Source organism: Macaca nemestrina, chromosome X, assembly GCF_043159975.1.
Source record: "Macaca nemestrina isolate mMacNem1 chromosome X, mMacNem.hap1, whole genome shotgun sequence".
Classification (NCBI taxonomy): domain Eukaryota; kingdom Metazoa; phylum Chordata; class Mammalia; order Primates; family Cercopithecidae; genus Macaca; species Macaca nemestrina.
The window spans coordinates 54182399-54206243 of record NC_092145.1 but is presented as its reverse complement, the minus strand read 5'-3'; the positions used below and the strand labels follow the sequence as shown (position 1 = coordinate 54206243).

At 44.6% G+C, this 23845-nt stretch overlaps 1 protein-coding gene across 11 annotated transcripts in view; it reads right to left on the bottom strand.

Annotated features, from left to right (window-relative positions):
• Window positions 1-23845, bottom strand: part of LOC105499305 (tRNA methyltransferase 2 homolog B) — a 40721-nt gene that overhangs the window by 3136 nt on the left and 13740 nt on the right. For 7 of the 11 annotated variants that reach the window (XM_011771828.3, XM_071088908.1, XM_071088912.1 and 4 more), the window contains 9 exons: window positions 22203-22337; window positions 21276-21375; window positions 19894-19964; window positions 5409-5555; window positions 3922-4016; window positions 3055-3269; window positions 2452-2553; window positions 1254-1373; window positions 941-1040 (listed from right to left, as the gene is read on the bottom strand). In XM_011771828.3, coding sequence (XP_011770130.1) covers window positions 941-1040; window positions 1254-1373; window positions 2452-2553; window positions 3055-3269; window positions 3922-4016; window positions 5409-5555; window positions 19894-19964; window positions 21276-21375; window positions 22203-22337 — 1085 coding nt within the window. The remainder of the gene's footprint in view (window positions 1-940; window positions 1041-1253; window positions 1374-2451; window positions 2554-3054; window positions 3270-3921; window positions 4017-5408; window positions 5556-19893; window positions 19965-21275; window positions 21376-22202; window positions 22338-23845) is intronic. The other 4 variants (XM_071088913.1, XM_071088910.1, XM_071088914.1 and 1 more) reach the window with 2 other exon arrangements.

The following is a 23845-nucleotide window of genomic DNA, read 5'->3' as shown; positions in this document are numbered from 1 at the left end:
TAGAGATGGGGTTTCACTATGTTGGCCAGGCTGGTCTTAAACTCCTGACCTCAAGTGACCCTCCCGCCTCAGCCTTCTGAAGTGCTGGGATTACAGGCGTGAGCCATCCTGCCCGGTCAGCTCCATTATAATCTTATGGGACCAACATCATATATGCAGTCCATTGTTGACTGAAATGTTATTATGTGACACAAGACTGTAGTTTAGATAGCATTGTCCCATTATAATCAAAAACACAACAAAAATATTCCCTATCACATCTACAATGGAACATTTTCTTATCTAATATAATAAGCAAAAGGAAATGAGTATTAGAAGGAGAGGGACAGAATTATTTTTATACATGGTGATCATATGGTCAGCTGCCACAACAATGTGAGAACCAACTAAAAAATGAATAAAACTAATAATAGAGTAAGGTAGCTGTACACCAGATTGGCAATAACTAATTGGAAAATGTCATGAAGGCTGAGCATGGTGGCTCACACCTGTAATCCTAACACTCCCGGGTTCAAGCGATTCTCCTGTCTCAACCTCCCAAGTAGCTGGGATTACAGGCACACAAACCATGCCTGGCTAATTTTCTGTATTTTTATAGTAGACATGGGGTTTCACTGCGTTGCCCAGGCTAGTCTTGAACTCCTGAGCTCAGGCAATCCACCCATCTTGGCCTCCTAAAGTGCTAGGATTACAGGCGTGAGCCACCACACCCGGCTGACACATTCTTAAATTTTGCACCCAAACTAAGTACTTGACTTGCCTCATTCCTGACCCAGCCCTGTAATTGAGTCTTGAAGGTGGTATTTTTTTTTTTTTGGTTTCTGTTTCTTTACACTTCTCATGACTTGAAAGCTCAAATCACTTTCCAACTGTGTGCACGATAAGCATGAATGACTTTGATAATCAGAACAAAAAATTTTAAACAGAAGTCAAGACTTACTCAATGATATTCCTAGTGGATTCACCATGGAGCTTGCAGGAAACAAAAACTAGCGTGCGGATGGCCCTGCAGTTTCGAATGGCTTGAATCACCTTGTAATCTGAAGGAAGAAATACCTTGCTATTAGTATAATTAACTACCATGGTCTCTGTTATCACAAACCTCCAACTGACCAGAACTCAGGATTGATTAGAAATAGAGGGGAAACAGGTTCAGAGCCAGCCCACTGGAAGTACCCATAGCATGGTGTGGAAAAGAAGAACCAAAGTTGGTGGATAACACTGGGAACATCAAAATAGCTGTTCATCCTTACGCAGTCCGGCACGGGCTGGGTTCACCACAGCAACAACTGACTGTCCATCTTCCTTTGACTTTAGTAGCCCTGGCAAAATCTTCTCTGCTCGACCAGTGTGAAATTCAGAGTTGGTGATGCCTATGGAAGACAGGCCCACATGACATAACTCAAGCCCAGCAGTGGGGGAAAGCTTCAGCTTCACAGAAATGCACAGGAGCCAAGGGCTCTGCCATCTTCCCTTTGGATCTAGCATCACTCCAAGTAACAAGGAAAGAAGTGCTTTTGGACAGACCCGCTTCATTTTTTCCAAAGTACTTTCCCTTAGAGCATCTCAGTAAGCCTTTCAGCTTGAGCAACTAGTGTTTACACTTTTTTTTTTCTCTCGCGATGGAGTCTCGCTCTGTTGCCCAGACTGGAGTGCAGTGGCGCGATCTCGGCACACTACAACCTCCACCTCCAAGGTTCAAGCAATTCTCTGCCTCACCCTCCCGAGTAGCTTGGATTATAGGCGCCTGCCACCACGACTGGCTAATTTTTGTATTTTTAGTAGAGACAGAGTTTTACCATCTTGGCCAGGCTGGTCTTGAACTCCTGACCTTGTGATCCACCCGCCTCAGCCTCCCAAAGTGCTGGAATTACAGGTGTGAGCCACCATGCCTGCTATTTTACAACTTTACAACTCACATAGCATGCAAGGACCTATACCAAGACGAGAATCTTGACTTTTGCTCAAGTGCTCTTCCTGCTATATCAGACATTTTCACCAAATGCCTCAGGAGCATTCTGGAGGTGAAGTAGTGGGAGCAAGATGATCTATTTTCTATATTGCAGTTTGACAGAAGACTGTGTTTGAAGAAAAGGTTTTGTTGCTGAAAATATAGGTTTGAAACCTATTGTATTATGCTATAAGGCCTCATGAGTCTAATGTCAAGGAGATTCTTCTATTCTGTCCAAAGTTTTGCAACTTTTCTTCCTATCAGCTAGACATGTACCTTCCCTTAGGCTCCTCTTCTGGATAGGAAAAACGTTAGATATTGGTACCTATTCCAGAAAACCATGAGGATCTATTCCAGAAAACCATTCTGACCACTCCAGAATTCCCTCCCTTCCTCCCTGTGGGTCAGGGATACAGTAGTTGTCCTTTCCCACACAATTCTTTCCATAGCACGGAAACAACTGCATCCCTTAATTTCTACACAGACTGTAAACTGTGTACCATTGAAGGCTGCAGTCCATCTTGCATCCTCCACTGCCTGCTCCACCAATTCAATCCCGAGGACCTGAGATGTATGCTGAGCCAGAGAGAGGCCAATCACACCTGAAGAAGTAAAAGAGAAGAAGAAGGAGGCAGCATTTTAGGGTTTGGGTGTGGTAGTTTGTTTGTTTTTTGTTTTGTCTTTTTTTGTTTGTTTGTTTGTTTTAAACAGGGTCTCACTCTGTAGCCAAGGCTGGAGTGCAATGGCACACAGTTCACTGCAGCCTCAACTTCCCGGGCTAAAGCAATCCTCCTGTCTCAGCCCCCCGAGTAGCTAAGACTACAGGCTCATGCCACTATGCCCAGCTAATTTTTAATTTTTTTGTAGAGATGGGGTCTCACTATGTTGCCCAGGCTGGTCTCTAACTCCTGGGCTCAACCAATCCTCCTGCCTTGCCTCACAAAGTGTTGGGATAACAGGCATGAGCAACCACACTTGGCTGCAATTTTAGGGTTTTAGACCAATAAGATTACGCCTGCACCACTCTCCCCGACCACCTCTGCAAGCTACAAGGGCCCTGGGAGCTGAGCAGCATGCAGATTCTGCCCTGGGCTTCCACTTGCCAGTTCCACAGCAGATGTCAAGAAGGATGGTGTCAGAGTTCACTCCAGTCAGCTCCCCCACAGTCCGATACAGCATCTCTGCACCAGCAGTGTTAATCTGGAAAAAGGCATCTGGAGAGATGCGGATCTTCAAGCTCAGAAGTTCTTCAAAGATGTAGGGTTCCCCAAACAGAAGCTGATAGGGAGACTGCTGATGGCTACAACGGGTCATGGTACTGGAAAAGAATAAAAGAAGAAAGCATCTTGAGCTGCGCGTGGTGGCTCACACCTGTAATCCCAGCACTTTGGGAGGCCGAGGCGGGGGGATCACCTAAGGTCAGGAGTTTGAGACCAGCCTGGCCAACATGGTGAAACCCCGTCTCTACTGAAAATCCCAAAATTAGCCAGGTGTGGTAGTACATGCCTGTAATCCCAGCTACTCAGGAGGCTGCAGTAGAAGAATCACTTGAACTCGGGAGGTGGAGGTTGCAGTGAGCCAAGATTGCACTACTGTCCTCCAGCCTGGGTAACAGAGCGAGACTCAGTCTCAGAAAAAAAAAGAAAAAAAATAAAAAGAAAGCATCTTGAAATGGCAGACCATCACATCACTAGTGGTTGGGTAGACAGGGAGGCCCCAGCATCTCAGCTAGGAGACACAGTCCCTGCCATGGCCCTGAGAGCTCTGCAACGGTTTCCCCGTCAGGGGATGAAAGTCCATGTGGACACTCTCACATCTACATTCTGGCCTGTGTTCCCAGACCCAGCTGGTGTACAAGGGCCAGAACCATTTAGCCAATATCCTCCACCATCAATCAGCAACCCTGCATCGGCAATCCATAAACCAAGAGTCTGGCAAGCCATCAGCCTATTTGGCTGTCCCAGGTTTACCTTTCCTGGAAGTAAAGTGAGGTCAAGTCACAGGCTGCTCCAGGACCTCTGATGAAAAATTCCTTTACAGTCTCCTTCTGAACATGGAGCTCCTCCTGCCCAGACCACAAAATTGGTAGTTAAGCAAAGACTCATCTCTAACAAATTTTCTCTCTAAGCTCTATAGTAATCAGCCCTGCAGTAATCAGACACGAAGACATTTCACAAATCTTATTATAAATAACACTTAACATAAAGCAGGTCAGACATGATGGTTCATGCCTATAATCCCAGCACTTTGAGAGGCTGAGGTAGGAGGACTGCTTGAGCCCAGGAGTGTAAGACAAGCGTAGGTAACATAGCAAGATCCTGTCTCTACAAGCAATCAAAAAGGCTAGGAGTGGTGGTTCACACCTGTAATCCCAGCACTTTGGAAGGCCAAGGCAGGCAGATCAGTTGAGGTCAGGAGTTCGAGACCAGCCTGGCCAACATGGTGAAACTCCGTCTCTACTAAAAATACAAAAATTAGCCAGGTGTGCTGGCACGTGCCTGTAATCCCAGCTACTTGGGAGACTGAGTCAGGAGAACTGCTTGAACCAGGGAGGCGGAGGTTGCAGTGAACTGAGATCATGCCATTGCACTCCAACCTGGGCGAAGAAGCGAGACTGTCTCAAAAATAAAAATAAAAAAAATTAGCCAGGTGTGGTGATGTATGCCTGTAGTCCCAGTTACTTAAGAGGCTGAGGTAGGAAGACTGCTTGAGCCCAGGAGTTTGAGGCCACAGTGAGCTATGATTGCACCACTGCACTCTAATCTGGGCAACAGAGCAAGACACTGTCTCAAAAAATAAAAATAAAAAATAAAATTCTTACATAACTACAGAGAGCCTAAGTATTAGCTTGATACCAGGATATACTGCCAATAAACCATGTAGGAACAATAGGGTTAAAAACACCAGGCGTCAAAGGGCCTGGGTTCAAATCCTAGCTTTGCTATTTACTGATTCTTTAACCTTGGGTATTTCTATGCCTCCATTTCCTCAGGTGTAAAATGAGGGTGACAATCTCTCTCCTCCTGCCTACCTTACAAGTTTGTTGAGATGATCATATAAGTATAGGAATGTTTTAACACAGGTATGTTTGAAAGCACCAAGTGCATGACAAATGTAAAGTACTATTTGGGTTATGAAATTCTCTGACATTGCAGTCTCTATTGTGAACTGGCATTTGGATTTGGAAGAGCAACTACTACCATGGGCAAAGTTCTTGTGAAATTACTTGGGAGTTCTCACGTAGCCTAGCTACAGTCTCTGTGGTTTGATTATGCGAGCAGTATGGTTAAATAGTATCCTTGCCATCTTCTCCTCATCTCTAACTCTTCTCCCCAATCAACACAAATACTCTGTGGATGTACAGTTTCTGCTATATGCCCTGAAACTTAAAAAAAAAAACAATTACAGTAATAGTAGTAGTAAAAGTGATGGTTGCTTAACATCTTGTGAGGCTCACCTGACTTAATTTCTGGGGATGGAAAGTGATGATAGCCATTGTGTGCCCTTGGCTATTGGTGCGGACTATGAGCTCACGCCAGTATCCACCTTCATGAAATACAAGGCAGGGCTCCAATGGAGACTGTCGAAGGAATACTTCATAGTACTAGGAAGAGAACCGAATTATTACACAAGCAAAACTAGCAAGTTTCACAGCTGATTATTCATGCTAGGTGATGGTTTGCGGCTACACTGTGTCCCCCAAAAACTCCTATGTTGAAGCCTTAACCACCAGTACTCAAAATGTGTCTATGTTTTGAGACAGGGCCTTTAAAGAGGTGATTTAGTTAAAATGAGGCAGTTAAGGCAGGCCTTAATCCAATCTCACTGATGTCTTTTTTTTTTTTTTTTGAGACGGAGTCTCACTCTGTTGCTCAGACTGGAGTGCAGTCGCATGGTCTCGGCTCACTGCAACCTCCGCCTCCCGGGTTCAAGCAATTCTCCCGCCTCAGCCTCCTGAGTAGCTGGGATCACAGATGCCCATCACCTAGCCTTGTTAATTTTTGTATTTTTAGTAGACACAAGGTTTCACCATGTTGGCCAGGCTGGTTGCGAACTCCTGACTTCAGGTGATCCTCCCGCCTTGGCCTCCCAAAGTGCTGGGATTACAGGTGTGAGCCACCGCACCATGCCTGCTGTCTTTGTAAGAGAAAATGTGGACACACAGAGACACCAAGGTTGGGTACACAAAGAAAAAGACCATGTGACACAGCAAGAAGGTGTCTATACAAGCCGAGGAGAGAGGCCTCAGCAGAAACCAAACCAGCAGAGACTCTGATCTTAGACTTTTAGCTTTCAGACAAGGAGGAAATAAATTTCTTTAAGCCACTCAGTCTGCCGCATTTTGTAATGGCAGCCCTTGCAGACAAATACAGTGATATAAGAAACATGATTAGGCCGGGCGCGGTGGCTCAAGCCTGTAATCCCAGCACTTTGGGAGGCCGAGAGGGGCAGATCACGAGGTCAGGAGATCGAGACCATCCTGGCTAACATGGTGAAACCCCATCTCTACTAAAATACAAAAAAAAATTAGCCGGGCGTGGTGGCGGGCGCCTGTAGTCCCAGCTACTCGGGAGGCTGAGGCAGGAGAATGGCGTGAACCCGGTAGGCGGAGCTTGCAGTGAGCTGAGATCCGGCCACTGCACTCCAGCCTGGGTGACAGAGCGAGACTCCGTCTCAAAAAAAAAAAAAAAAAAAAAAAAAAGAAACATGACTGACCGGGCACAGTGGCTCAAACCTGTAATCCTAGCACTTTGAGAGGCCAACCTGGGAGGACTGCTTATGTCCAGGAGTTCAAGACCACCTGGACAACATGGCCTGTCTACAAAAAATAAAAAAAATAGGCTGGGTGCAGTGGCTCAAGCCTATAATCCCAGCACTTTGGGAGTCCAAGGCGGGTGGATCACTTTGAGGTCAGGAGTTGAGACCAACTGGGCCAACATGGCAAAACCCCGTCTCTACTAAAAATACAAAATTTAGCCAGGCATCAGGGTGGGCGCCTGTAATCTCAGCTACTCGGAAGGCTGAGGCAGGAGAACTGCTTGAACCCAGGAGGCGGGTTGCAGTGAGCCGAGATCATGCCACTGCACTCCAGCCTAGGCAACAGAGACTCCATCTCAAAACAACAACAACAACAACAACAACAACAACAATTAGCCAGGCATGGTGACACACGCCTGTAGCCCCAGCTACTCGGGAAGCTGGGGTGGGAGGATGGCCTGAGCCCGGGTGGTCAAGGCTGCAGTGAGCCGAGATCTTACCACTGCACTCCAACCTGGGCAACAAAGTGAGACTCTGTCTCAGAAAAACAAAAAAGAAAGAATCATGATTCCTGCCCTGTGACTTTACAGAGGATGCTATCAATTACATTCCGAACTGTAGGCTCCATGAAGCGAGTTGTTTCCTTAGTCTGACATATGTGTTCAATAAATATTATTGAAAAATTGTATGAATGACTGAACAGGAAAGGTATTCTTACTTAGAACTCCAATTTATTTATGGAAAATAATCTTCCCTTTCTGTGAATTCCTAATGTATTACTAAGCTGCTACGATTCCACTCTTACTTTTAATGTCCTGATATAAGCACATCATTTCTATATTTCTTCATATAACCGAGTACCAACTATATTATAGCTTAGTCAGATCCTCCATTTCCTCCTGGTATATACAAGTCAAATGCAATCCTGATTTAGTTGTTATGATCTCAAAAATCCTAAAAGCCAATTGCTGCCATAACAGGAAACACCATCTGATTTACTAGGTCCTTTTGTTCTCAAAATGCATGTGTTCTGGGTCCACTGTATTTACAAACAAACCACAAATTATGTAGTAAATGGGGAATTATACCACAAAACAGCGCTACCTGAGAGGTAAGATCAATTAAGGTTGTACCTGATCACTTTTGCTATAATTTCACATAAGATATCCTTGATTTTTACTCAACATAGTTTTCAAATTTTAAGGTTGGTGATTTAAAGAAAGCCTAGTTCCACTGGGCATGATGCCTCCTGCCTGTAATCCCAGCACTTTGAGAGGCCGAGGTGGGCAGATCATTTGAGGTCAGGGATTCAAGACCAGCCTGACCAACATGGCAAAACCCCGTCTCTACTAAAAATACAAAATTTAGCCAGGTGTGGTGGCAGGCACCTGTAATCCCAGCTACTTGGGAGGCTGAGGAGGAAGAATCGCTTGAACCTGGGAGGTGGAGGTTGCAGTGAGCTGAGATTGTGCCACTGCACTCCAGCCTAGGCAAGAGTGAGACTCAATCAAAAGAAAAATAAAAGAAAAGAAAAGAAAAGAGGAGAGGAGAAGAGAGGAAAGGAGGAGGAAGAAAGGGAGGGAGGGAAAGAAAGAGAGACAGAAAGAGAGAGAGAGAGAAGAAAGGAAGGGAGGAAAGCAAGGAAAGAAAGAAGAGATGGAGAGGAAAGAAGAAAGAAAGACTAGTTCAACTGTTGTTTACTGGCTGGTTAGAAAGGAATGCTTTTTGGAAGCAAAAAATATCATATAAAGCCTGGTGCAGTGGCTTTCGCCTATAATCCCAGCATTCTGGGAGGCCAAGGTGGGTGGGTGGATCACTTGAGGTCAGGAGTTCGAGACCAGCCTGGGCAACATGGTGAAACTCCTTCTTTACTAAAAATACAAAAATCAGCCAGGCATGGTGCCGCACACCTGTAATCTCAGCTACTCAGGAGGCTGAGCAGGAGAATCGCTGGAACCCAGGAGGTGAAAGTTGCAAGGAGCCGAGATCACACCATAGCACTCCAGCCTGGGTGATAGAACAAAACTCTGTCTCAAAAAAAAAAAAAAAAAAAAAAAAAAAATTTCATATAGGCTCTGGAAGGATGGCAATTGAAAAACTGAGCTTGACTTAAAGGATAATGGGTAAATATGAAGTACAGCTTCTCCCCTGTATGACCTAGGGCCTTGGTTTCTTCATTGTAAGATGGAAACTGAAACTCCTATTCTTATATGGGAATGCTTAAGTAAGTATTAAGATTAAAGGGAACTTCTGGTTAAAATAACAGAATATTCCACCTAAAACTCCTACTAAATGAAAGTCCTACTAAATCCTACTAAAATGAAACAAAGGGATTAAAAAGGCATAAGCTTATTTAGGTTCATTGCTTCCAACAATTCTCCCTTCTCTCTCCTGCACCATCATTGCCTTCGCTCCGTACTGGATCATTCCCATCAATATACTATCAGATTGCTTTTACTCTCCCATTTTAAGCAGAAAAAAAGAGGAATCTTCTTGACCCTATATTCCCCAACTCTGCTCCTCTTTCTCATAAAACTCATCACAAGAACTGAGCCTATTCACTGCCTCCCATTCTTCTACTCACCCAGCTGAATCAGGTCACTACTACTCTGCGAAAACAGTTCACATTAACCTGGTCACATAACATGACCTCCTTGTTATGAAGTCCAATGGTTAACTTTAAGTCCTCACTTCCTTGACCTATCAGCAAGCATTGGGCACAGGTGAAAAGCCACTCCTTCTCTGTTTACTTTCTTCCTCTGGCTCCCAGGGAAACCTTACTCCTGTTTCTTTTTTTTTTTTTTTTTTTTTTTTTTGAGAAGGAGTCTCACTCTGTTGCCAGGCTGCAGTGCAGTGGTACAATCTCGGCTCACTGCAACCTCTGCCTCCCAGGTTCAAGCGATTCTCCCGCCTCAACCTCCTGAGTAGCTGGTACTACAGGCACGCGCAAACAAGCCCAGCTAATTTTCGTGCTTTTTTTTGTTTTTTGTGTTTTTTTTAGTAGAGACAGGGTTTAACCATATTGGTCAGGCTGGTCTTGATCTTCTGACCTTGTGATCGGCCCACCTTGGCCTCCCAAAGTGCTGGGATTACAGGTGTGAGCCACCGACTCCTGTTTCTTACAACCTCACTGACTGTCCCTTCTCAGTCTCCTTTACTGGTTCTTCCTCTTCTTCCAAACCTCTTAAAATGGGAGTGCCCCAGGGATTGGTCCCTTTTCCTCTTCACTTTTCTATCTACTCTCACTCCCTTGGTGATCTCTTGCCAGCCTCATAATTTTAAATGACATCTACATGCTAACAATTCCTGGATTTCTCTCTCTTGAACTTCAGTCTAATATAGCCAACTAACTACTTAACATATCCATTCAGATGTTTAATAGGCACCTCAAATACAACATGACCAAAACTGAACTACTCATCTCCTCCAACCCAAATCTGCTCTACCAGTCTTTCCAGTCTCAGTTGACAGTAACTTCATTCTTCCACTTGCTCTACACAAAACACCGGGGGCCATTTTTGTCATTTTTTTATATTAAGGTATAATTGATACATAAAATTTGCACCTGTTTTTATGTATATATTTTGATGAGCCTGGACATATACATATACTTGGGCATATACATATACCAACCCCCACCAGCCAAGGTACTAAACACATTCATTACCTCCAAAAAATGTCCTTGTTGGAGCCATTTTTTACTTCTCTTTATTTTTTTGAGACAGAGTCTTGCTCTTGTCACCCAGGCTGGAGTGCAATGGCATGGTCTAGGCTCACTGCAACCTCCGCCTCCTGCATTCAAGCGATTCTCCTGCCTCAGCCTCCCCAGTAGCTGGGATTACAGGTGCCCACTACCACATCCAGCTAATTTTTGTATTTTTAGTAGAGATGGGGCTTCACTATGTTACTATGTTGGCCAGGCTGGTCTCGAACTCCTGACCTCAGGTGATCTGCCCAACTCAGCCTCCCAAAGTGCTGGGATTACAGGTGTGAGCCACCACACCCAGTCACTTCTCTCTGTCTCTTATACCTCTCATTCAATCCATCAGGAAATCCTGTTGTTCTAGCCTCAATGTATATCCATCTCCACTGTTACTACTGATTGATCTACATCATCTCTCACCTAGATTACTGCTGCACAGCTTCCCTCAATTGGTCTCCCTGCTTCTATCCAACCATGCCCCCACCAATAATCCATTCCCTACACAACAACCAGAGTGATCATTAAACCATATCATGACATTCCTCCTTCACCCCATCAAAATCTCTGACGGTTCTCCATTTCATTCAGAATGATGTGGTTTGGCTCTATGTCCTCACCCAAATCTTATCTCGAACTGTAATCCCCACATATTGGGGGAGTGGCCTGGTGGAAGGTGATTGAGTTATGGGGGCGGACTTCCCCTTGTTGTTCTGGTGATGGAGTTCTCACAGGATATGGTTGTTTGTTAAGTGTGTGGCACTTCCCCCTTCTTCTGTCTCCTGCTTCACCATAGTAAAATGTGCTTGCTTCCCCCTCCACCATGATAGTGTGTTCTGAGGCTTCCCCAGGCATGTGGAATTGTGGGTCAATTAAACCTCTTTTCTTCATAAATTAGCCAGTCTCAGGAAGTTCTTTACACCAATGTGAGAAGAGACTAATACACAGAATAAAAGCCAAAGTCACTACCATTAACTCTCACCTCATCTTCTACTATTCTTCCTCTCATTTGCCTGGGTCTACTGTCAGTTCCTCCAAAAAGCCAGCCACACTCTCGTCTTGAGGTCTTTGCAATAGCTCTTTCTTTTGCCTAAAATGCTTTTCCCTCAGACCTTTGCATGGCTAACACCCTCACTTCCTTTAAGTCCTTATTCCAGGGTTTCTCAACATCAGCACCACTGACATTTGGGGGCAGAAAATGCTTTATTGGCCAGTTGCAGTGGTTCATGCCTATAATCCCAGCACTTTGGGAGGCTGAGGTGGGCAGATCACACGGTCAGGAAATCAAGACCATCCTGGTTAACACAGCGAAACCCTGTCTCTACTAAAAATACAAAAAATTAGCTGGGCATGGTGGCAGGCGCCTGTAGTCCCAGCTACTCAGGAGGCTGAGGCAGGAGAATGGCGTGAACCTGGAAGGCAGAGCCTGCAGTGAGCCGAGATCGCACCACTGCACTCCAGCCTGGGCGACAGAGCAAGACTCCGTCTCAAAAAAAAAAGAAAAGAAAATGCTTTATTGCAGGGGGCTGATCCATACACTGTAGGATCTTTCATTTTTTAGAGACAGAGGTCTTGCTATGTTGTCTAGGCTGGAGTACGGTGGCTATTCACAGGTACAATCATAGTGTACTACATCCTCAAATTCCTGGGCTCAAGCAATCCTCTACCACCTCAGCCTTGTGAGTAGCTGGAACTACATGTGCGTGCCACTGTGTCCAGCCATTGTAGGATGTTCAACAGCATTGCTAGCCCCTACCCAGTAGATGCAAACACCACCGCCCAGCCACGCCCCAGTGATGACAACCAAATATGTCTCCAGACATCACTGCCAAATGTTTCCTGCAGGACAAAACTGCCCTCGGTTGAGAATCATTGCTTTATTCAGATATCATTTTCTCAATGGGGCCTACCTTGACCCTATTTAAAATTACAATCCAGGCCGGGTGTGGTGGCTCATGCCTGTAAACCCAACACTTGGGGAGACAGAGGTGGGTGGATCACGTGAGGTCAGCAGCTCGAGAACAACCTGGCCAACATAATGAAACCCCCGTCTCTATCAGAAATATAAAAAATTAACTGGTCACACCTGTAATCCCAGCCCTTTGGGAGGCCGAGGCAGGCAGATCACAAGGTCAGGAGATCGAGACCATCCCGGCTAACATAGTGAAACCCCGTCTCTACTAAAAATACAAAAAAATTAGCCAGGTGCGGTGGCACACACCTGTAGTCCCAGCTACTCTGGAGGCTGAGGCAGGAGAATTGTTTAAACTCGGGAGGCAGAGGTTGTAGTGAGCCAAGATCATGCCACTGCATTCCAGCCTAGGTGACAGAGTGAGACCCCATTTCAAAAAAAAAAAAATTAGCAGATGTGGTGACACACACCTGTAATCTCAGTTATTTGGGAGGCTGAGGCAGGAGGATCACTTGAACCCGGGAGGCAGAGGTTGCAGTGAGCCAAGATTATGCCACTGCACTTCAGCCTGGGCAACAGAGCGAGACTCCATCTGAAAATAAATAAACAAATAAGGGCCAGGTGCAGTGGCTCACGCCTGTAATCCCAGCACTCTGGGAGGCCGAGGCAGGCAGATCACAAGGTTAAGAAAGAGATCGAGACCATCCTGGCTAACATGATGAAACCTCATATCTACGAAAAATACAAAAATTAGCTGGGTATGGTGGCACGCACCTGTAGTCCCAGCTACTCGGGAAGCTGTGGCAGGAGAACCACTTGAACCTGGGAGGCGGAGGTTGCAGTGAGCTGAGATCATGCCACTGCACTCCAGCCTGCCGACAGGGCAAGATTCTTTCTAATAAATAAATAAATAAATAAAATTATAACCCATACTTCCTCCAGCCCCCAAAACTTCTTATCCTCCTTACTCTATTTTTTCCCATGGCACTTATCAACTTTCAACATATCATACGATTTACTCACTGTTTTTTAAAAAAATCTGCCTCCCCCACAACTAAAATTTAAATTACACAAGGGAGGGGAAATTATTTTCTTCATTACTGTATCCTAAGCATCTAGAATAGTGCCTTGCACTTATAGGGGTGCAAAACTACTTGTTGGATAAATAAATGAAAGAACAAAGATAATGGGAGAGAAGACAACAGAAAAGCAAACTCAGTAAAATCTCAGAAGATGGACAGCAGAGTGAAGTGACAAGTGACTTAGCAAGGTGAAGGAAGCTATATCTGGAGTGACCACAGAGGTGGATCTGGTAAGTCAAAAGGCTTATCTGCTCTACACAATCCTGGTAAGGCTCACACTTAAAGGTGCAAAATACTGCAGGAAGCTGAGATGGGGTAAGATGCATGACTAAACTCAGGGTTTGGCTAAAAAGTCTGGACACAAAACTGGGAAATGTTGGCCAGATGCAGTGGCTCACACCAGTAATCCCATCACTCTGGGAGGCTGAGGCTGGTGGATCATTTGAGGTCAGGAGTTTTGAGACCAGCCTGGCCAACTGGTCAGGTCAGACCAGCCTGGCCAACTAGGGATGGTGAAACCCCGTCCCTACTAAAAATACAAAAGTTAGCTGGGCATAGTGGCATGTGCCTATAGTCCCAGCTACTTGGGAGGCTGAGGCACGAGAACTGCTTGAACCCAGGAAGTGGAGGTTGCGGTAAGCCAAGGTCACACCACTACACTCCATCCAGCCTGGGCGACAGATTGAGACTCTGTCTCAAACAAACAAAAACTGGCAAATGTCTTCATCCTATCAAAAACTTCCATCTTCCTCTACCAGGAGACTGAAGATGTTTTTCTCAGGAGAAACTGAACCCATCAAAGTTCAGAACTTGGAGATACCAGGCACACTGACGGTGGTAGAGAGATGGAAGCAGGAAAAGTCTATATAAATCTGCATTTTTTTTTTTTTGAGATGGAGTCTCGCTCTGTTGCCCAGGCTGGAGTGCAGTGGCGTGAACTCGGCTCACTGCAACCTCCGCCTCCCGGGTTCAAGCGATTCTCCTGCCTCAGCCTCCTGAGAATCTGGGACTACAGGCACCTGCCTCTGCGCCTGGCTAATTTTTGTGGTTTTAGTAGAGATAGGGTTTCACCATGTTGGTCAGGCTAGTCTCAAACTCCTGACCTTGTGATCCGCCTGCCTCGGCCCACCAAAGTGCTGAGATTATAGGTGTGAGCCACAGTGCCCAGCATAAATCTGCATTCTTAATGGTGTGAGATCTGGGCCCCTTTCTATACCTTATTCCAGAAGGCCAGTAGCCAGGCAGATTTGAATATAATTCTTTGTAGGGACTGAATAACCCCAGAGAAAATAACTCAAGAGACAGAGACATGGAAGACTTGTCCACAATTACCAGCAGTAAATCCAAGAATCAGTAAACCCACTCAAGATGAACTATTAACTGGTCAAAGCCTCACTATTTTTTTTTTTTTTTTTGACACAGGGTCTTGCTCTATCGCCCAGTTTGGAGTGCAGTGGCACCATCTCAGCTCACTGCAGCCTCAACCTGCTGGGTTCAAGCAATCCCCCTGTCTCAGCCCTGGAAGGAGCTGGGACTACAGGTGAGTGCCACCACCCCCATCTAATTTTTTTGTATTTTTAGTAAAGACAGAGTTTTGCCACGTTGCCCAGGCTGGTCTTGAACTCTTAAACTCAAGTGATCCACCCACCTCACACTCCCAAACTGCTAGGATCACAGGCATGAGCCACCACACTGGTCCTAAGGCCTCACTCTTAAATATGAACAGCCAGCCAAGCACTACCAGCTATTTGGTTAACACCTCCATTATAAAAGACAATGCCCAAAGCAAATACACAGGAAAAAAATCCAGGAGAGAACAGACACTTCTAACAGGAAAAAAAGCAAACAGAGGCCAGGCACGGTGGCTTATGCCTATAATGCTAGCACTTTGGGAGGCCAAGGTGGGCAGATAACCTGAGGTCAGCAGTTCAAGACCAGCCTGGCCAACATGGCAAAACCCCATCTCTATTAAAAACACAAAAATTAGCCGGGCGTGGTGGCACATGCCTGTAATCTCAGCTACTTGGGAGGCTGAGGCAGGAGAATTGCTTGAACTCAGGAGGCGGAAGTTGCAGTGAGCCAAGATCGCACCATTGCCCATTGCCTGGGCAACAGGAGCAAAACTGTCACAGGAAAAAAAAAAAAGCAAATAGAAAGATACGTTAATGTTACATTACTAAAAAAGAACAGAATGCTATACGAAAGGAGCAATTAGAGAGCAAGAAAAACCTTTTGAAAATTAAAGACACAAAGATAGAGACAAATTCAATAAAGCTGTTGGTACGTAGGTCAATAAAATTTTACAAAAAGAACAAAAAGGCAAAGAGATGAAAAACAGGAGAGAGAAATGAGCAGAAGATGACAGAAGCAATCCATAAGTTCCCCAAATCTAATAGGAAGAATAGCGAGCACATAGAAAATGAAGGAGAGGGGGCTGGGAGCACCTATAATCCCAGCACTTTGGGAGGCCAAGGTAGGTAGATCGTTTGAGGTTAGGAGTTCGAGACCAGTCATGCCAACCTGGTGAAACCCCATCTCTACTAAAAATACAAAAATTAGCCAGGTGTGGTGGCAGGCGCCTGTAATCTGAGCTACTCGGGAGGCTGAGGCAGGAGAATCACTTGAACACAGGAGGCAGAGGTTGCAGTGAGCTGAGATCACACCATTGCACTCCAGCCTGGGCAACAGAGTGAGACCCCTCTCAAAAAAAAAAAATCAGGGAGAGGGGCTGGGCGCAGTGGTTCACACCTGTAATCCCAGCATTTTGGGAGGCCAAGGTGGGTGGATCACGAGGTCGGGAGATCGAGACCATCCTGGCTAACACGGTGAAACCCCTCTACCAAAAATACAAAAAATCAGCTGGGCGTGGTGGCACATACCTGTAATTCCAGCTACTCAGGAGGCTGAGGCAGGAGAATTGCTTGAGCCCGGGAGGCAGAGGTAGTAGTGAGCTGAGATTGCACCACTGCACTCCAGCCTGGGCAACAGAGCGAGACTCCATCTCAAAAAAATAAATAAATAAATAAATAAAATAAAATTCTTTTTGTGAAAAAAAATTAGCTGGGCGTCGTGGCTGGTGCCTGTAATCCCAGCTACTCAAGAGGCTGAGGCAGGAGAATCGCTTGAACCCGGGAGGTGGAGGTTGCAGTGAGCCAAGATCGCACCATTACACTCCAGCTTGGGCAAAAAGACTGAAACTCCGTCTTGAAAAAAAAAAAAAAAAAGACTAAAGACTAGCAAAAGAAGCCCCAGGATAACAGCCATGCAGAAGACAGGTTGAGCCTAGGATGGCAGACTTCAGGAAAAAGGTCTTCAGGGAAAAACTTCAACTGAAGCTTTTGAGCATATGGAAAATATTGATGAATATCTGACAGATCTTATAAAGCATTTGGAAAGAAATTGAAGGCCAGTCACGGTGGCTCACACCTGTAATCCCAACACTTTGGGAGGACGAGGTGGATGAATCATCTGAGGTTAGTAGTTCAAGACCAGCCTGGCCAACATGGTGAAACCCCATCTCTACTAAAATTACAAAAATTAGCTGGGAGTGGTCGTGGGCCCCTATAATCCCAGCTACTTGGGAGGCTGAGGCAGGAGAATTACTTGAACCCAGGAGGCAGAGATTGCAGTGAGCCAAGGTCACGCCACTGTAATCCAGCCTGGGCAACAAGAGCAAAACTCCATCTCAAAAAAAAAAGAAAGAAATTAGCAATCGGCTTATAGAAAATGAAGCAGGCTGGGTGCGGTGGCTCACACCTGTAATCCCAGCACTTTGGGAGGGCAAGGTGGGTGGATCACCTGAGGTCAGAAGTTCGAGACCAGCCTGGCTAACATGGTGAAACCTTGTCTCTACTAAAAATACAAAAATGGGCCGGGCATGGTGGCATGTGCCTGTAATCCCAGCTACCCAGGAGGCTGAGGCAGGAGAATCACTGGAACTGGAAACTAGGAGGTGGAGGCTGCAGTGCTCCAAGATCTCGCTACTGCACTACAGCTGGGGAAACAGAGCGAGACTTCGTATACAAGAAAGAAAGAAAGGAAAGAAAGGAAAGAAAGGAAAGAAAGGAAAGGAAAGAAAGGAAAGAAAGGAAAGAAAGGAAGAAAGGAAGAAAGGAAGAAAGGAAGACAGGAAGAAAGAAAGAAAGAAAGAAAGAAAGAAAGAAAGAAAGAAAGAAAGAAAGAAAGAAAGAAAGAAAGAAAGAAAGAAAGAGAAGGAAAGAAGGAAGGAAAGAAAGAAGGAAAGAAAGAAAGGAAAGAAAGAAAGGAAAGAAAGGAAAGAAAGGAAAGAAAGGAAAGAAAGGAAGAAAGGAAGAAAGGAAGAAAGAAAGGAAAGAAAGAAAGAAAGAGAAGGAAAGAAGGAAAGAAGGAAGGAAAGAAAGAAGGAAAGAAGGAAAGAAAGAAAGGAAAGAAAGGAAAGAAAGAAAGAAAGAAAGAGAAGAAATAAAACAAAGCAAATGGAAAAATGAGGTAATTATTCATGCCAATAAAAACAAAAAGATATAAAATGGACTACGCAACTATAAAAAAGTCAAGTATATTATTCTGTGAAAAAAAATCAAGATATAGAACAATGTCTATAGTAAGCTGCCTTTTAACTATGAAAGGGGGAAGATACAAATATCTATTAACATTTTCTTTCTTCTTTTTTCTTTTTTTTTTTTTTTTTTTGAGACAGTTTCACTCTTGTTGCCCAGGCTGGAGTACAATGGCATGATCTTGGCTCACCACAACCTCTGCCTCCCGGGTTCAAGCAATTCTCCTGCCTCAAGCTCCCAAGTAGCTGGGATTCCAGGCATGCGCCACCACGTCCGGCTAATTTTGTATTTTTAGTAGAGACAGGATTTCTCCATGTTGGTCAGGTTGGTCTCGAACTCCCAACCTCAGGTGATCTGCCCGCCTCAGTCTCCCAAAGTGCTGAGATTAAAGGCGTGAGCCACCGTGTCTGGCCTACATTTCTTTTTCTTTCTTTCTTTCTTTGAGACATGGTCTCGCTCTGTCACCCAGGCTGGAGTGCAGTGGTGCGATCTTGGCTCACTATAATCTCTGCCTCCCAGGTTCAAGCGATTCTCATACCTCAGCCTCCTGAGTAGCTAGGACTATAGGCGTGCATCACTACGCTCGGCTAATTTTTGTACTTTTAGTAGAGATGGGGTTTAGCCATGTTGGCCAGGCTGGTCTCGAACTCCTGACCTCAAGTGATTCACCTGCCTTAACCTCCCAAAATGCTGGGATTACAGGCATGAGCCATCATGCCCGGCCTACATTTTCTGAAATCAGCAAAAATTAAAAAAAAATTGTTACCCATGGGAGGGACGGAACTGGGTAGAGGGGTCAGAGGTGAAAGCTAGACCTCTCTGAATATACCTTTATTTTGTAGACTTGAGTTTGGAACCATATAAGTATTTTTTTAAAGTATAAAACAAAATTTAAATGTAAAAAGATCTGTAAAATTTGAAAGCAAAATGGAAAAAAAAGAACCTATGTATCAAGTATCCAGTTAGTGGCTTAACTACAAAGAGTGGAATTATTTCAAGGGACACAGTAATTTGACATAAAGAACTAGAAAAAAGCCAGGCATGGTGGCTCACACCTGTAATCCCAGCACTTTGGGAGGCCGAGGCGGGTGGATTACTTGAGGTCAGGAGTTCAAGACCAGACTGGCCAACATGGTAAAAACCCATCTCTACTAAAAATACAAAAATTAGCTGGGTGTGGTGGCATGGGCCTGTAGTCCCAACTACTTGGGAGGCTGAGGCATGAGAATTGCTTGAACCCGGGAGGTAGAGGTTGCAGTGAGCCGAGATCATGCCTCTGCACTCCAGCCTGGGCGACAGAATGAGACTGTCTCAAAAAAAAAAAAAAAAAAAAAAAGTGTCTCAGAGGTCAGGCACGGTAGCTCATGCCTATAATCCCAGTACACTCTGGGATACAGAAGGTGGCAGAATTGCTTGAGGCCAGGAGTTCGAGACCAGCCTGCACAACATGGCAAGACCTCATCTAAGAACGAAAGAAAGAACAAACAAAAGAACGAACAAAAGAACGAATGAAAGAATGAAAAAACGAAAGAAAGAAAGAAAGAAGTAAAGAAATGTCTCAGAGGCCAAGCTCATGATGTACTAGCTTATCACCACTTCACCTCATATTCCTCAATTCTGTTCTGCTGAAAACACTAGCCTTCCAAATACTTCAGACACCTGACACTTGCTATAGTGCCCTCATCAGCACTTCTTCCTAATACATCCCTACTATGAACATGTCCTTGGATGCCTGACATTTACAATAATGGACACAGTTCTCTCTTCCCCTCTCCACTCTTCCTGAAATGAAAACCTAGCAATGTTCTCTCCACAGTTACAAGGTATGCTTTCAGTACAGAGCCCCTCCTTCCCTCTAGCACTAGAACTGGCTCTATTATCAAAATGTCAAGGATGTTGCTGTTGTAGACCACAACGCCACAGGTCATCCTCAACCAGCTCTTGTTCCATTTTACCTGTGCCACTTGACTGTGTTTCTCAGGGATGTTTTTCAGATTATTAGACCGCACGCAGACAATGTTCCCATCTATGGAAAGAAAAAGAATTTACATGGTTTTATTCTCAAAGATTATTTAAAAGAAAATGCCTGGCAACTCAAATTTCCATCGTCAAAGTGGCATATGTAGATATGAAAAAGCAAATACAATCTCATTGCCACTTTTCAGAGAAAACCTAATTATTTCCTGGTCTAGCCATTGAGCAGCTAATTCTTTATGAAGCTACTCCTCAATATTTTCTCTCACGCCACACATGCGCTATATGACAACGTCTGTTTTCTGTTCAGATTTTAAGAGGGAAATAAAATGCAATGGGTTTCATTTTTCTATTACTGAATAATAGAACACTGACATCACATAGTCATGTAATTCAGCACACAGGATGGAAAAAAGTCAAGTCCATGCCCTAACGAACAGCAGTTTAAAACATATGGATATTAAACAGTGTGACTAACATCAAATGATGGTATTTCAAATGGATTTATTGAAAATGGGCAAACAGAAAGCTCAGGAATGGGCCAAGCATAGTGGCTCATGCCTGTAATCCTAGCACTTGGGGAGGTTGAGGCAGGTGGATCACCTGAGGTCAGGAGTTCGAGACCAGCCTGGCCAACATAGCAAAACTAAACCGTCTCTACTAAAAATATAAAAATTAGCTGGGTGTGGTGGTGCATGCCTGTAATCCCAGCTACTTGGAGGCTGAGACAGGAGAATCACTTGAACCTGGGAGGTGGAGGTTGCAGTGAGCCGAGATCACGCCACTGCACTCCAGCCTGGGTGACAGTGCAAGACTCCATCTCAAAAAAAAAAAAGAAAGAAAGAAAAGAAAAGAAAGCTCAGGAATGGAATCTGGGAATGGATAACTGAAATTAAGTACTGGAACTATGCCACTGTGATTCCCCTCACTGACACACAGCTCCCCTACCAATTCTTTTAAGGTAGATTTACCACAGAAATAATTTTCAGAGATATGGGGACGTGAAATAGGAAGACAACTCTAACAAAGAGATTGCTCCCACTGCAGAAAGCAGCATAAAATGATGATGACAACAATGATGATGAGACAGCAGCAGCAACAATGCCAGCATTTACTAAGTGTTTACTAGGTATCAGGCATATGGCTTTTAGAGGAAGAAAGGGCGAGGGTTGCGTTTTCTATCACTGTGTTATGATGACTACCCATCAGAAGTACCCACAATCAACCTCATGATCACGTTCTGCATCAAAGACTTCCAATTTAATCTTCTTCTTTAAGGCCACCGTATTTTCCACTTCTACTGACACTTCTCTGCGCCCTTTCATTCCTCTTCAGTCTTTGGTTTGTACAACCTTCAACTGACCTCTCCAAGTTCCCAGGTAGTACCCCACAGTCTTTGGATTGCCATCTGGACCTCGGTTCACAGAGAAGGTGGACTTATTTCGGTAACCATTGATGACAGGCTGGAGAGGAGGGTGACAAGAGGTCAAATGAAACTAAGGAGGATAACAATAAAGGGAAAGCAGGAATGTTCTCTGGATGAGGACAAATAAAGTTTGCTTGGAAGGTATGGCATATGTGAAAGTCTGTGGCTAAGAAGATCAAGACAGTCAAGAAGGGGAGTTTCAATCTTGCCAAAAAGCAGGAGTCAACAAACTACTTATGTCAAGAGCCAAAGAGTAAATAATCTAGGCTTTGCAGGCCATATGGTCCCTGTTGCAACTACTCAACTCTGCCATCACAGTGCAAAAACAGCCATAGACAATACATAAACAAGTGAGCTTGGCTGTGTTCCAATAAAACTTTATTTACAAAATCAGGCAGCAAGACAAAATTGGCCTAAGAGCTGTAGTCTGCTAACCCCTGCCATAAATGAAATTCCACTCCTCTGAGGCCACATTAGAAAGGTTTCCAATGTTACATGGGCAAATTGCGTGGGGGTGGCAGGGAGAAAGGTTTCCAAAGTTTGGAACCTTTCTAGGGAGGTAATAGTGGAGTGGTTGATACAACGGGCTCTCTATCAGATAGACCTGAGTGTGAATCTCAGCTCTGGCCCTTTCTAGATGTGTGTCCTGGGCAAATTACTCAATCTCTCTGGGCCTCAAGGTCTTCATCTATAAAATGGTAGTATCTATTCCTCCAGGTTATTATAAACAGTAAAATGTGACAGTGATACATAATAATCATTTAGCATAGGGCCTAGTCCCCAGCAAGTACCCAGTAAATATTAGCTGATGTTATTAGCATTAAGGGGATTTAACAGATAAGGAATAGGGAGGTGGGGGCTTACAGAGGGTATAATAGGATGGAGAAGACAAGGGAGGCTCTCAGATTTGGGTACAGCCGTTGTCACATTGACTCCATTGAGCATTTGGATGTAAGACTCTAGTCTTTGTAAAATTTTCTTCTGAGCTTCAAATTTCACCTGCAAAAGAATATAAGCAATGAAACAAAATACTGGCTGGGCATGGTGGCTCACGCCTGTAATCCCAGCACTTTGGATGGCTGAGGCGGGCGGATCACCTGAGGTTAGGAGTTCGAGACCAGCCTGACCAACATAGAGAAACTCCGTCTCTACTAAAAATACAAAAATTAGAGGGGCATGGTGGCACATGCCTGTAATCCCAGCTACTTGGGAGGCTGAGGCAGGAGATTCGCTTGAACCCAGGAGGCGGAGGTTGTGGTGAGCCGAGATCGCATCATTGCACTGCTCCAGCCTGGCCAACAAGAGCGAAACTCCGTCTCAAAAAAAAAAAAAAAAAAGAAAGAAAGAAAGAAATGAAATACTTTTGTGGCTTCACCACAAAGAATGGAAAACAAACAGTACAAAAGAAGAGTGTTCCACAGATTCTTAACTCATGGTCTCAACAGATGAGGAATCCAGAATGAAGGAACAAAAACAGACCTAAAAAGATAATGAGGAAAGGTCAAGAATGAGCTCTTGTGTAAGCTCATCAATTTATCTGCCCTTTCAGACTGAACACTCAAGGTATATGTCAGTTCTGTCCAGTAGAGCTTTCCACAGTGGAAATGTTCTGTTTGCACTGTGTTCTACATATACAGTAGCCACTAGCCATATGTGGTTATTGAACACTTGAAATGTGGTCAGTAGCAATGAAGAACTAAATTTTTTTTAAATTTTTTTTTTAGAGAGAGGGTCTCACTCCCATCACCCAATCTGGAGTGCAGTAATGAGATCTTGGCTCACTGCAGCCTTGATTTCCCAAGCTCAGGTGATCCTCCCACTTCAGCCTCCCAAGTAGCTGAGACTACAGGCACACGCCACCATACCTGACTAATTTTTTGTATTTTTAGTAGAGATGGGGTTTCATTATGTTGCCCAGGCTGGTCTCAAACTCCTGGGCTTAAGTGATCTGCCTGCCTCAGCCCCCCAAAGTGCTAGGATAACAGGGGTGAGCCACCATGCCCAGCCTAAATTTTTTTTTCTTTTTTTTTCTTTTTTTTTTTTTTTTTACTGTGAGATGGAGTCTCACTCTGTCGCCCAGGCTGGAGTGCAGTGGTGTGATCTCCGCTCACCTGCAACCTCTGCCTCCTGGGTTCAAGTGATTCTCCTGCCTCAGCCCCCTGAGTAGCTGGGATTACAGGAGTGTGCCACCATGCCTGGCTAATTTTTCTTGTATTTTTAGTAGAGACAGGTTTCACCGTGTTAACCAGGATGGTCTCAGATCTCCTGACCTGGTGATCTGTCCGCCTCAGCCTTCCAAAGTGCTGGGATTACAGGCGCGAGCCACTGTACCTGGACCTAAATTTTTAATCTTAATTTTAATTAACTTAAGAGTCAGCCCTGCTATAATATGACATAAGTGTTCCTATACCACACTATGCAAAATCACGCACAAAAAGATCTCAAGGCTCATGGGAAAAACAGGATTAGGCATACAACATTCCAAAACTTTATCAGTAACACCCACA